At 47.5% G+C, this 13,921-nt stretch overlaps 4 protein-coding genes across 4 annotated transcripts; 2 read left to right on the top strand and 2 right to left on the bottom strand.

Annotated features, from left to right (window-relative positions):
• Nucleotides 1-145: 145 nt before the first annotated feature.
• Nucleotides 146-3,321, bottom strand: N7520_005345 (glycosyltransferase; the record flags this gene model as incomplete). The annotated part of the gene is made up of 7 exons (XM_057139279.1): nt 146-384; nt 433-571; nt 622-1,312; nt 1,365-2,132; nt 2,187-2,423; nt 2,478-3,117; nt 3,171-3,321. The coding sequence occupies 7 exons, from the start codon at nt 3,319-3,321 to the stop codon at nt 146-148; spliced, it is 2,865 nt and encodes a 954-aa protein (XP_056997486.1).
• A 1,762-nt stretch (nt 3,322-5,083) lies between these two features.
• Nucleotides 5,084-7,084, top strand: N7520_005346 (Peptidase S10 serine carboxypeptidase; the record flags this gene model as incomplete). Its single annotated transcript, XM_057139280.1, has 6 exons — nt 5,084-5,298; nt 5,437-5,473; nt 5,522-5,662; nt 5,715-6,021; nt 6,070-6,637; nt 6,694-7,084. 6 exons carry the CDS (start codon nt 5,084-5,086, stop codon nt 7,082-7,084), a joined length of 1,659 nt encoding a protein of 552 aa, XP_056997487.1.
• A 1,275-nt stretch (nt 7,085-8,359) lies between these two features.
• N7520_005347 (M50 family metallopeptidase) lies at nt 8,360-9,302 on the bottom strand (the record flags this gene model as incomplete). The annotated part of the gene is made up of 5 exons (XM_057139281.1): nt 8,360-8,569; nt 8,619-8,663; nt 8,715-8,801; nt 8,844-9,077; nt 9,123-9,302. 5 exons carry the CDS (start codon nt 9,300-9,302, stop codon nt 8,360-8,362), a joined length of 756 nt encoding a protein of 251 aa, XP_056997488.1.
• Nucleotides 9,303-10,653: 1,351 nt separating this feature from the next.
• N7520_005348 (uncharacterized protein) lies at nt 10,654-12,159 on the top strand (the record flags this gene model as incomplete). The annotated part of the gene is made up of 1 exon (XM_057139282.1): nt 10,654-12,159. The coding sequence occupies one exon, from the start codon at nt 10,654-10,656 to the stop codon at nt 12,157-12,159; it is 1,506 nt and encodes a 501-aa protein (XP_056997489.1).
• Nucleotides 12,160-13,921: the final 1,762 nt, after the last annotated feature.

A 13,921-nucleotide genomic window follows, 5' to 3' on the forward strand; every position in this document is an offset into this window, starting at 1 on the left:
AATTTGATTATCATATGCACGCCAGATAGGTTCCTACCAATACCCACCAATGTCGAGCAGGTTGTCCGTGTTTCCCTGCATCAGCCCAATAATAAACAGTCTTCTATAATCACTATTATAGGGGTGATTAATTATATACAGAAAACTAGACAAGGCGGCGACTAGGGCAGGATCGGATGGATTGCCTGCCTTCACTTAGTTTTGCTTCGATCGAGGCCCACTTCCTGGCCACTTTGGCCCTATCATCAGCTGTTGATTCCAGCATCTCTTCATGGCCTTGCGCGATGCGAGATAAAATCATATGTCCTTCCTCTGTTTTACCGAGTGATCTCAGGAGCTTTAGGCGCAGCCCGGTCAAAGGATACCCGGCAAGTCCCCAAAGAGCTGACGATGTTAGAACATGGGAGATCCACTTGTAGCTTAGACACATACCTGCTGGGGGTTTCAGGAAAACTCCCCCGATGCCCTTTCCAATGCCCTTGAACATTCCTTTGGTGCCATTTTCTTTATAACCATATCGAGGCTGAGTAACCAACCCTGTGACGCCGTCATACCATCCATTGCGAAATTCCTGTCACAAATTAGCAAATGATTCGAAACATATCATATAGGTCAACAAACATATCCCGCTGCTCTGAAGCCACTCCGAACTCCCTTCACCTTTGGCGTGGTCTTCACCATCCGGTCGTGGTATAGCTTCGGTGCATTGTGAAAGGCCCTGGCCATACTGAGCGAGAGATCGGTCGGAAGCCAGATTATTAAATTGACAACCTTCATAGACATCCTGCGTCCATGATTAGCAGCCTCGAAGAGACCACCGTGCGCATGCGTTGGTGCGATTTCATCACCCATGGTTTTTGCTCTCTCTAGCTCCAGACTATGCATCTTCTCGACGTCGGTCTCAGGAAATAGACTATAGTCCCCAGGTTCGGTGTCGGAATCCATCATTTCATTTTCATTTTCATCCTCATCCTCTGCCGCTCCTTCCTGTCCTTCTTCATCACTCGACTCGTGGCCGTGGGTTTGCTCTTGTTGCGCCTCGACTGAATGCTCTGATGATGACAGATCACTGACAAGTTCATCTTCATCATGACGTGCGCGGTGCCATTTCTTATGAGGCTTGGTGTGGTCATTGGGGTGGGCATGAGCATGAGTTATCGCCCGACCGGCTGAAACAATTTCATGCACCATCTCTGTTGGCACGTCTGCTAGGCCTGTGATGAAATTGGCGATCGCTCCATACAAGACTTGTGCGGAAGCGCTAATTGGACCGACGGGATCGCGATATGTATCGTATTCCATAGCTCGGCTCCTGCATACCGAATTAGTCCTGCCTCTCACTTCCAAGGAAGTAATAAACTCACAGTACCAGATCCTCTGGCTTCAAGCTCCCCGTCTCGACCAATATAGCCGCGGCAAATGCGCTGAAGCCCAAATTGGTTCGTTTGAGATGCCATACTGCAGGACGATGAGGACATATGCAACACCGCAACGACTTCAAATCCAGCTGACGGTGGAAGCTGCGAACGCCTTCGCGCACCCCAGATTCATTTTCCATCTTCTTCGCGATAGTCTGTGCTTTTTGCCGAGTGGACTCCTTGAGCGCCATATCAATTGCTTCGCTCAATTTGTCCACGGTCAATTGTTTGTGAGGTATCGGTCGTGGCCCAGCCCCTGCACGCGCAACAATTCCTCCCCAGAACTCCTGGTCACCGAAAAACGGTATGATGATGGTCGGGCATCCGAGTGCAAGTCCAGCGGCAGTTGTACCTGCGCCACCGTGATGAATCACGCATGACACTTGTCGAAATAGCCAGTCATGAGGACAACTGCCGATTACGAGAATATCGTCAGGAACATCGACGACATCGGCACCAAGATTTCCCCATCCTTTTGATATGATTGCCCGTTGACCTGACTTCTTGACGGCCTCAAAGACGATCTTGGTTAATGTGACTTGGTCATCTACCACGATAGAACCGAAGCCTACGTATATCGGCGGTGGTCCGGCTTTGAGGAATTGGTCGATTTCCGCAGACGGCTTATAGTCGGACTCTGAAGGGAGGAAGCTGAACCCACAAATATCAATGTTGTCGCCCCAATCGCTTGGTTTGGGTAATACGGCCGGGGACCTAGGATAATTGTTAGTTTAATGTAAGTGAAGAAAGTAGACTATTACTTCCTACCAAAGGTATGAGGTAGGTATTTGCAGCCTATGGAGTATGCTAGGTCCGACAATACTATCCAATGTATCGAGAGAGAGAGACTTCTTGCGAAAGCTGTTCACAAGATCGCCCAAGCCCTCCCAAACCATCATATCAACGACAGCATAGGATACAAAGTTCGCGACCGACCGCTTGCAGTCTTGTTGGTGAATAATAGCGAGTGGATGGGAGAAGGATTGTGTAGGTGACCATGGCATCCTATAAAAGTCAGCTCAGTCTTAAAAGTCATCACCACAACATATGTCAACATACGTGAACATAATATGAAGCGGTATCCCCAACCGTTGCGCGCAATGAATATGCGCCAGACTAGGAGGATTAGCAATTATGGCATCGGCCACGAAGGGCCTTCGCCGATAATCAGGTGTATCGCCCCAAAGATCCTCTTTGATCTGATGCATATTTGTTCCATCACCGATTTCGAAACATGATCTCCAGCACCCGTGGATAATCTCTTTCATCTCCCGACGCCGCTTCTGTATCGCACCGCTTCGAATCGTAGATAATCCTGGAAGCAGACCGGGATTTTTGACCATGAATGCCATTAGCTCCGCCGGATCTCCCCCAATATTGAAGAATTCTAGTCCTCCTTCGAGAATGAATTCTCGGAATGCAAGGTGGGTCGCCAGTCGTACGCGATGTCCATGGGCTTTCAACTCTTTTCCAAGTGCAACGAACGGCTGGATATCTCCGCGGGAGCCGATGACTTGGATCACGATATTCATGCACAGTGGGAAGTTTATCCCATCCCTTTCTTTACGGCTGGAGGTACTACCTGCTATACTACCTGCGTGTTCCCGTTCTGATTGTAGAGGGGTATTCTGAATATGATGCAGCAGTCCGGCGATACTCGCTTTGTGTTCCTTGATCCGGATATCGAGGCGTCCATCTCCTGTTGCGCGATGACGTTAGTTACTATTAAAAAAGCTTTTCATAATCGCGCACCTCGCACTCGGACGCCTGTATTCAGTCCATCGCCAGTGAATTGCATCCGCTCGTCATCTTGTGAGCGGGCTTCGCTGATATCCTCTGGCCAGTCTTCTGATCGGATCGGACTACGTTCGGACTGTGGTCCTGCAGTAGCCGATACCGACATGGTGAGCGGGAGATCGACGAAGCTTCCAAGGTTCCGTGAAGAAATGCGGTTACGTGTCAAATATCAGAAGTAAAAAGGAAGCTTCAAATAAATTCCAGGAGCAAATATTTCTTTGTCTGACGTACTCTAGCATCGAGAATAATGTTGCAGTCGATGATGTCACAAGGGTCCGGCTCAGTCGGCTTGATCGGCCCACTCAATCCACCGGGTTCCATGAACCTGATTAGCCCTATCCGTATACATCATAAAATTTCCACTTGCAGTAACAAACTTTAAAATGGTTTATGATCGACAAACAACTTTAGAATCAGTATCTGTAAACCTCCATAAAAAACTATTGGAATGACCCACAAATCGCACCCTAAGCATGTAAAACGAGGAATCACCACATCCACACAGTTGGTCATCCCAGCCGAACTCCCACATTGAGGATGGGACTTGTCATTGCTGTGTTGCAGTCTTAGCTGGCTACCGATCGACGTATCCCACAAGTATTGAGAATTCCTAAGGCAACCAACTACGAATGCTTGGTAAATTTCCATTTGGTGTTCTTGCGAACCAGCGGAGTGGATCACAATGACTGTCTGCCGATTATCATCCACAGCGTCACTGAACATTGTGTTCCAGTAGATGGCACTGATGATTATGCGTAGAAAATCCATTGGAGGAAGGAGGTCAGGTGACTCCACCCCGTTTGCTTCAATCTCTCCCTGTCTCTTCCTCCATTTCTCTCGGAATAATCCTGAGTAAAAGCTCTTACGTTTTAATCTTCCCTAGAAAGCAGAAGCATCTAAGTGTCAGCAAACTCAGAGCTCCAAGTCCACTTTTATTTTATGGCCCCGTCGCCGATGTCTACCTTCATAATAACAGGTCCAACAACTGCACACCAGCATGACAGTTTTGACAATACTAAAAAAATATATCTTGTTAAGCTGGTGATAAGTGTGTCAGTAAGCACACATCTGGTATGGGAGAGAAAAGGGAGCGAGTAGCATTGTGGCTTTTTTGAGAGTGGAACTGGAAAAGCTGATAAACCGGACCGATCCGCAAAACGTGGAGATCGACATCGGAGAGCTGGACATAGAATCCACCTGACTTTTAACAATACTAAGGTATCCTGAGGTCGGCTCTATTGAGTATCAGGACTACAGTCACAGTTCTGCGCAATAGTATTCTTCGAGATTTCACGCCGTCTAGGACGTCCGGAGAAACCCCCGATTCGTACTAGTACATTAATATAGACCAGGCACGATAAGAACCGCATCGACTCTGTATGGAGGTACCTGCATCCACTAAGCAGGTACCGTCCGCCACAATCAATGTTGGAAGTCGAAGCAATCTTACCAGCCTCTCATCCGGTTGAGGAAAAGATCTGCGAGTCTCATCACCGCCCTCCCTCGAAGGAACAACAGTGTTCTTGCGGCGTGACTTAGACCACTTGAAAGTGAAGCACAGCTCAAAGTATCGTACGTGGAATCCAATGGCCTTCAACTATCATCTGTTGGGGGAAACTGCTGCCTATTCCCCTAAGCGAACCCATTAGGATGATCATTGGTGCCGGCGATAGACGGATCTCCGACCGACCAGATAAAGGGGCACCAATCAAGGCCAATCTCCTCGATATGGATCCTACCTTCCCAATCCATCCTAGTGATCTGCAGTAGTTATATATGATGAATTCCCAGCGAGCGGGGTCATCTGATTTCAAAGCCTTCCCCTAATATCCTCTCAATTGATAGAAGGCTGCATTATTTGCGTCAGAATGGTAGTATTTTCGAGGTTCGCCATAGTGGCCGCGTTGGTTCAGTATGCCTCGGCTCAATTTGTCCCTGCGCCGACCGATTTGATCACTAAGAAGGGTTATGCTGGTATCAATGTGCGGTATAAGGAAGTGCCCGCTGGGATTTGTGAACAAGATCCGGACGTAAAAAGTTATTCGGGTTATGCGGATGTTGGTGAGAATGAACATATTTTTTGGTAAGTCATTTTTCCGATATGAGTGATCATCACGAACACATGCAGGACGGCACACATGCATGTGTTACATACTATTCATGTATGGCTTATAAATGGCCGCGCGAATTGCATGTTTATGAGACGCTGACAGACCACAAGGTGGTTCTTTGAGGCCAGGAATGAAAACCCAGAAGAGGTATGTCATATCGCCTTGTTCCCAAGTACAATGCTAACGGTCAAGTAGGCACCACTTACAGTCTGGATCAATGGAGGGCCGGGATCATCGTCAATGATTGGATTGTTTCAAGAATTGGGGCCCTGTGGAGTTGACTACGATGGCAATGTATACAACAACCCTCATTCGTGGAGCAACGTGAGCAACATGGTAAGTTCCACAACTCAGTCCATTACGATAGGTTTTGCTAAACGGCCATTAGATCTTCATTGATCAACCCGCTACAGTCGGCTTATCATACACCATTCCAGTCCCTGCCTACCAGGACGACGATGGCAATATAATCCAGTTGCCCAACAACACATGCCCAGATTACGCTGAGCAGTACGGGACATGCGGCACGTACTCCAAGTCAGACGTCGGTCTGGTTCCCAACACCACGGCAGGTGCTGCTCCAAACATGTGGAAAACACTGCAGGGATTCATGGGTGCATTCCCGCAATACTCTAAGAATGGTTTCAATTTCGCTACCGAGAGTTATGGAGGCCACTATGGCCCAGTTTTCAACAGTGAGCTCCCAGTCACGGTCAAATAAGAGCGATGCTAACAGTTTCCAGCCTACTTCCTGGAGCAAAATGTCAAGAAAATCCCCGGCGCTGTCGACATCGAGCTTGAGAACGTGTTCATCGGAAATGGCTGGTTCGATCCTCTGATCCAGTACCAGGCTTACTATAATTTCTCTATTTCCCCCGGTAACACATACGATTACGATCCATACAATGCCTCAGTCAAAGCTGAATGGTACAACAATCTCTACGGAGAAGGAAACTGCGTTGACCAAACCTTGGAATGCTACGCCACCGGTCGGAATGATATTTGTTCTGCAGCAGACGACTTCTGCGCCAATAAAGTGGAGGAGCTTTATGACATTTACTCGGGGCGCGACGAGTATGATATGCGTGAACTGAGCTCTGATCCTTTTCCATACGAATTTTATGTGGATTACCTCAATAGTCCAGAGGTTCAAGCCGCGATTGGTGCGTACCAGAACTTTTCCGAGTACTCTTATACTGTGGGAAATGGTTTCGGAAGCACTGGTGATGATGACCGTATGGATGGAACGATCGGAGATGTGAAGGAGTTGATAGAATCTGGTGTTCAGGTGGTGATGTACTTTGGTGATGCGTAAGAACCCCTCCGGCTCCCGAGGAAGCGATCCGGCTGATCTGACACTCATCTAGTGACTACAACTGCAACTGGCTCGGTGGTCAGGTCATTGCGAAAGAGATTAATGCTCCGGGGTACGAAGAAGCAGGCTTTGTCAACCTCACCACTTCGGATGGAATCGTTCATGGACAAGTCCGACAAAGTGACCTGTACACGTTCATTCGCATTTACGAATCTGGCCACGAAGTTCCTTTTTACCAGCCTTTGGCTGCGCTGTCTTTCTTTGAGAGGGGAATCTCTAGAAAGGATATTGCCACTGGAAAGAAAAAGATGAGACAGCATGGTGGCTATCGGACTGTGGGAACTCCCACAAGCGATTACCGAGAAGGTAATAGCACCATCGTTTTTAAGGATCTTTCGAGTGACGCTACATATAACACGACCCTCAATGGACCTAATCCATAGGCTCTAGGCTGTTCGTCATGAGATAAATGGTATTTCAGAAGAATTTATGAAATGAATATTGAGGAATGAGAAGAGAATAGAATAGCGTAGGACCTGCATACAGCGAACAGAAAAACACTAGAATATGAATTAGTTAATTTTCCTTGTAATTAATGGATCTATTGATACATCATACTACATGTATCAATATTTGCATTTTTATCCTTCTGCTATAAGTTTCACGTCCCGTCTGCCAAGATATATTTACAAAGACCGGGTGGATCCAGCTCATGAATATATGTGGGGGTGTCAAAAACGAGTAGAAAAGACTGATGTATGACTCATTTAGCCCATAATTTACGGGGTCAATGACCTTGGTATCTTGAGCCTAACGAGTGAGTTTATAATTGTGAGAATATCTAAAATGAATGCGCCGGTTTTGCTACTTTGCGCAAGTTTGGAATAGGTTCAACCATCGTTCCCAACAGCCTCTTCATAAGGTATAGGCAGTCTCATGTCCCTAGTGGATTTTGAGCTGTTAAATAGACGGGGACACAAGCCTGGAGTCCTCTCTCTCCTCTCCATCTCCACATTTTCCCTTCCCTTCTTACCCACCCATGCGTTTCTTTTTATACTTGCTCTTGTCCGTCATCAAATTCCAAGTGCCTTTTTGTTTCATTTGATCTCCTTTATCTGTTTCTCTTGATCCTCCACCCCCCATCCGAGCTGTTCAAAATATGGACAACAAGACTACACAGAGGTTTTCTAAGCCTCAAGGTCGCTCACAATCTTCTCGACGTGACGATTCAGCCAATCCATTGCTTAAGCACATATTCCGTCTGCGTCCCTCATGCCATACACAACGAAGAACCAGAATACTGACCATCCATATACTGCTAGCTACCTATGGACTTGATGACAACGGAATGCCAAGATTTCGTATGTGGTTTACACAGTCGGAGAAAACGATCTTCTCCCACGTCCCCGCCGATCCCTGGCTGTCGAAATTTATTGTTTTCATCATCAAAGTTTCAACCAACTCCTCAATAATTTTAGTATTTGACAGTGGAAAATTCATTGGAATCAATCTTCTTCTCTCAAAAGTGTAGCTGCAATCATAATAAAACAAGACTACAGCCTCGTCAGCCAGATAACCACTGTCGAGGTTTCATGTTCAAATGCCGTCTGCAGTCGGAGTATCCTTGCATGGAATGGAGGTGGAAAGATCATAAAAGTCCGTGACAAAATATAACTGGGTATTGAGTTTTGGTCGTGAATATCATGCAACAGCATCAATTAGAAGGTAGGAATGAAATGGCTCGAATCTTTCTCTTGCTGGCTGAAAGACTCTGGGAATGCTGCGATTCCCCCAATAATACCAACTGCCATGAATCCCAGCGAGATGAGAGACCAGATGACACCCCAGCACTGAGAAGATCCTCCATATCTCTTGGCGAACACACTGGCATCCGAGCTGTTGACTTTGCGGAGAATGAGGTCGTCGCACTATGATTGTTAGTCAGGTTGCAACCAGGAACACAGAAGGATAACATACGATATCCCATACACTGTATAGAGAAGACATGACGCCGATAAATAGCTGAGTGACTGTCAGTACGTGAATCTCAACCAAAGTCCAGGTCTAACTTACCACGAACCACCGTAAGGCTTCAGCATGGGCAATGAACCAGCATGCCACGAGGAAGCCGACCGCAAGTAGGATAGTGCCGATAGTCAACTAGTCTCTCCGAGCCCACCAGAGAGTCAAAAGAAAGCAAACACCCAGAACAATGCTTGCAATCTTACTAGCCACAACATCGAACCCAGCGAAGATCAAAAGAGCGCCAATAATGGATGACCCCAGGTATCCCGCCGGCAGTGTGATCGCAGACATGCCTCCTCGCATATGGGTGACGCCACCTTCATGGGGATCAAGGGAGATCGACTCGACCTTTCCACCTGTGCAGCAAGCAGTGATCGCATGCCCGAATTCGTGAAACGCGATAACCAGCATCTATCTCATTAGTCGACGCCGTCTGCGAGGAGGGAGGACGCTTACCTTGAAAGGCCATAATGAATAGCGAAGATATGGCAGATTCCAAAGTAAGGCGATAACAACCACGTAAACGGCCATGATCCCTAGCGTTATCGCCTGTGTATGGTTGACGCTTAGGCTGCGTTGGGCAAGGTGCGGGGCCATGTGGGCCCGCTCCTCCAGGGTCGAGTACAAGGCTGGCATGGTGAGGTCTTTGCTAGAGTTGCCAGTGCAGGGCGGAAATGGTGATGTTGAAAGTGATCCTGAGGTCTTACCAAGCTTTTAATATTGCGGTCGGGAATCTCTTTGGTTGGACGCGTCAGGAATGGACGCGCATACCATCTTGGCGATTTGTTTTGTGGCGCGCAACAGGTCTGTGTGGCTGGGTTTCCCGCCTTCCTATTTATAGCGGAGACACAGGGCAAAGCCTTACACGTTCTTCAAATTTTAATTTAAAGGATATTGATTAGAAACTGTAAAAGATTTGTATATGGATCACATTTGAACTTTACTGTATCTATCTACTTTCTAAACACGCCTTTGAACCTTGGATCGAGTGCTTCGGAACGATCGGTTCAAGTGCTAGGTTAAACCCAAATCTACGTGCTGTACAGTCATTAGCGAATCTGCTACTCCCTGACAACTGCCTTTCTTCACTTGGGCCCCAATGCCAACGCACTAGTGCGGCAAATTATTAACGGACGTCACTGAAGATATAACTGCTCAAGGTACAGTGATGTACAACAAGTATTTGATCTTGGGTACTTTCAGACCCGATCGCTTTATTATAGATCGCTCACCAATCCAGTGAAGTCAACTCCACGCGCCCTGACATTTTAATATATACAGCACTATTCAATCGATAAAAGGGTGCTTAGAAGAAAGTACGGGATTTTTACTTTTATTCCTCGGCCAAATTAGGCCAGATATGGATTATAATGAATTTCTGCAGTTTCTGCTGGCAATGAGAGAAGTGGGTCCTAAGTACCCAAGGTCAAATACTTGTTAAACACCACTGTATTAGAAGGTATTTGATACTAGGTTTACGTTCTTAATTTACCAAACACCTACTACTACGCTGCAACACTCCTACACATCTATGTACATCGCGACGTGTCATTTAACTTTCATTTGCGATGGTCAAGGTATACCTCGTCATCCATTCATTCATTCTCTGTACACGCTCGACTGGGGATGAGCTCTCAACACACACTCACGATGTAATGACTATCGTAGGCCACAGCTATTATTTCTCATCTGACTCTATTTTGGCGATGCCCCCATCCTTAATTAGCAGCTGTTCCAGTTGTATGCTGCCACGTGTTATGTCGCAGCCTCAGGTTTGATCGCGTATCGGCTGTTTCCACAAAAATGCGGATCAGTTCACGAAAGAAAAAGTGAATGAAAAAAAAGCAGCAACATCATGTCAAAAGATCACATTCAACTTACGTGTCCTTCAGAGCTTAGATCTACCAGAGGCTTGAATTTGAATCCCACCTCCCCTCCAAGCAGGCCAGCATCAGATACAGGCGCTGTTGTGAGAATGACGTCTTGTATGGCTATGGAAGACGCCGAGACGGACTTGACTGTTTCCAGGAGCCGAACGTTAGCTATCATCGTCTGCATCACCTGCATCACCGGCATTGGCAACCTCTTGGCTGGGCTCTTGACTGTAGGGATTCCTGTTATTGCGGAGGACCTGCAAATTCCGTCTGCACAACAACTTTGGCCGACTGCTGCTTTCGCTCTCGCGTGCGGCTGCACGCTACTTCCATGCGGTGCTGTTACCGATGTTCTTGGTTCTCGTCGTGCGTGTCTGCTCGGTGGGATATTCCAGACAGCTAGTGCTCTAGGTGCAGGGCTTGCTGCTACACCGGCGCAGCTTATTGCACTGCGGGTCACAGCAGGTTTTGCCGCCTCTTTTTGTCTACCTGGCGCTGTCGGCGTCGCCGCACGTGTCTTCCCCATCAACAGCAGCCCGCGCCGCCGTAGCGCCGCCTTCGCAGCCATGGGAGGTGGCCAGGCTGTCGGCTTTGGGTTGGGGCTGGCATTAGGCGGCGTGTTTTCGGATACTGTCGGCTGGCGCTGGGGCTTTTATGCCACTGCCATACTCAATGGTGCCGTGCTGGCACTAGGACTGTGGGCGCTGCCACCTAGCATTGATGGTGGTCCGCTGAATCGAGCATCGCTCACACGTCTCGCACGCGAGATCGACTGGGTCGGCGCACTGCTCATCAGCACCTCTCTCGCGCTTCTATCATATGAGCTGGCCCTGGCCACTGGATCAGATGCGGCGCGAAGTATTCAAGAACCGTCAAATATTGTGATACTATTCATTGCACTTGCGCTCATACCTGCATTCGGCTTATGGATGCGGCGCCAGGCTCGCCTCAGCCTCCCGGCGCTGATTCCAAACACTTTATGGGCTGATGTACCCTTTACAGCCACTTGCATCACTGTTTTTCTGGTTTGGGGCAGCCTGAACGCGAGCGAGCAGCTAACAGCCTTATACCTACAGGATGTCCGGGGCGCTTCGGCTCTCACATCGTCCTTGTATTTTCTACCGGCGCCAATTTGTGGGGCATTGATGAATGTCGCCATTGGTGTCCTGCTCCCGCATTTGCGACCCTCAATGGCGGTACCCGCAGGCTGCTTTGTGAGTGGTATTGCACCATTACTTTTAGCCACCCTTTGTGGTATTGACGGGCCAGGATATTGGCGGGGAATCTTTCAAGCCATGGCCCTCAATCCTTTAGGTGCGGACTTAATTTATACTATTGCGAATTTGGTGATGACAGCGTCATTTCCAACCAGCACTCAGGCCCTGGCAGGCGGTGTATTCAACATGATAGCTCAGATTGGGAAGAGTGTCGGTATCGCGACCTCGGCAGTTATTGCAAGGCAAATAACGGCGCGGGTGGCGGAGGTAAGTACTGAGGAGGCGCTATTGCTTGGTTATAAGGCAGGTTGGTGGTATAACTGTTCACTGGGGTTTGCCTCCGTACTTGTCAGCCTCTATGGTTTGAGAAGCGTTGGGAAACTAGAAGCCAAAAGAGAATGATACCCCATTTCCTGTGCATTTGGCTGCAAATATATATTCTCGCATGGAAACATGCATTGTTTCTCGATCTGTATCCGAAACTATCCTACTATAACTTGGTCCCTTTTTATTATAAGGTGACTGTGCATACTAAATTAAATTTCAACGTCGAAAAGTGATATAAGCCTCTAATGATTGATCCGAGCATGGAGTCGCTAGTATTTTACTTCCCTTGTTTTACGAACGACAAATAATAAATCAGAAGCGATTAAAATTTCTTCGAACAAGAAGTTTGGTATTCATACAAGGAACTCCTATGTGGTTGCTGGCTTTTCCGAATGCAAAGGCAGTGCCACTCACAAGTGCCGTTCAAATGGTAAGCGCCACGAAGCTTACTATACTTGCCAAACACATCCGACGGGATGTAATGACATTTCTACTAGCCCTCACTATTAACTCTTTCTCAATGGACGATCGATCATAAACGAGTAAATGTAAATAAGCGGAGTCATGTATTTTTGAGGAACCAAAAAATGGAAGAAAAAATGGCGCCACCCGGAATCGAACCGGGGCTAACACAGATTCACTGTGATCTACCACAATGTGTCGTCATACCACTAGACCATGGCACCTGTTTGATGACTAAGGTCGTTATTAATGCTACATATACCATAAGCCTTCGTTATTGCCTATAAGCATCTATCAAGTAAAAAATGGTACAACTACTAGTTAGTAGTAGGTACTAGCTACGATTATTAAAATACTTGGCCTTACGGAGTACAAGTTGTGGTCTCCACTTAATGCAAGAAAAAGTTTTCCAACCAACCCATATGAAGTTCTTGATATTAGTCCCGATAAAGGAAGCCATACTTCTTGACCTTGAAGATACATATGCGGGTCCCCGCCGACCTTCTGATTTTGACCTATGCCGGGATTGTGACTGTCGGGAGTATAGAGCCTCAAATTTTGGGGAACTAACCTGACGTGCAATACATGAGGTCATCCAATAAACATTCTTTCGGCTAACCTTCAAATGCTGGCTGAAGAACCTTGAATTCAAGTGCTTGACACTTTATTTTGATCCACATAGAACACTTATTAGTCACAAACCTGCTGCTTCGATACTAGTCTGCTTGGTCCAACCCGAACGAGAACGAACTTCGTAAATGGCGCATTGTTCCTAGCGACCGGTATTTCCCGTCCCATTTTAGCCTTCTAAGGCGTCATTGGCATTGGCCAGCGGGAGAGGAAAATCGAAAGGCCGGCAGACAATGCGGAGTCCCCGGTTCCACACCTCGTCAGTGGCAGCGACAACGTCCGTTCGGGATATCGGTATACCGAGAAAAACATGTTAATCAGGGTAAAATCCGGGGAAATGTTGTCTTGCACAGATCACAACTCTTGTGGGAAAGCGACCTGCAGCTAGTTGTTCATCTGGACCCTCAATCCCTGAATCTGGGGACGGCAATGCGTTTAGGAGGGGGAATCGGGAGTCTTCCGAGCGGATACCTCGACACGACCCGATGGAGTCGACAAATGTGGGGTTCATGGCGCCATCAGCCATTCATACATCGACTGACATTACGGGACGAGGTGATCGTCATTAAACACCCGGCTTCATGGAGAACAACCCGAAGAATGGGCGTTTTGTGACGTAGCGATACAAAATTTCGCTGTGGGTCACCTTGACAGTGGTCTAGGGACTTCGGGCAGGTCGGCGAATGTATGAAGCTTAAAAGGTAAGGGGTTGCCGCTCTTTCGATCGACATCAGGTCAATCAATT

This window comes from Penicillium odoratum (assembly GCF_028828045.1).
Source record: "Penicillium odoratum strain IBT 22623 chromosome Unknown utg000004l_segment0_segment0, whole genome shotgun sequence".
In the NCBI taxonomy this organism is placed as follows: domain Eukaryota; kingdom Fungi; phylum Ascomycota; class Eurotiomycetes; order Eurotiales; family Aspergillaceae; genus Penicillium; species Penicillium odoratum.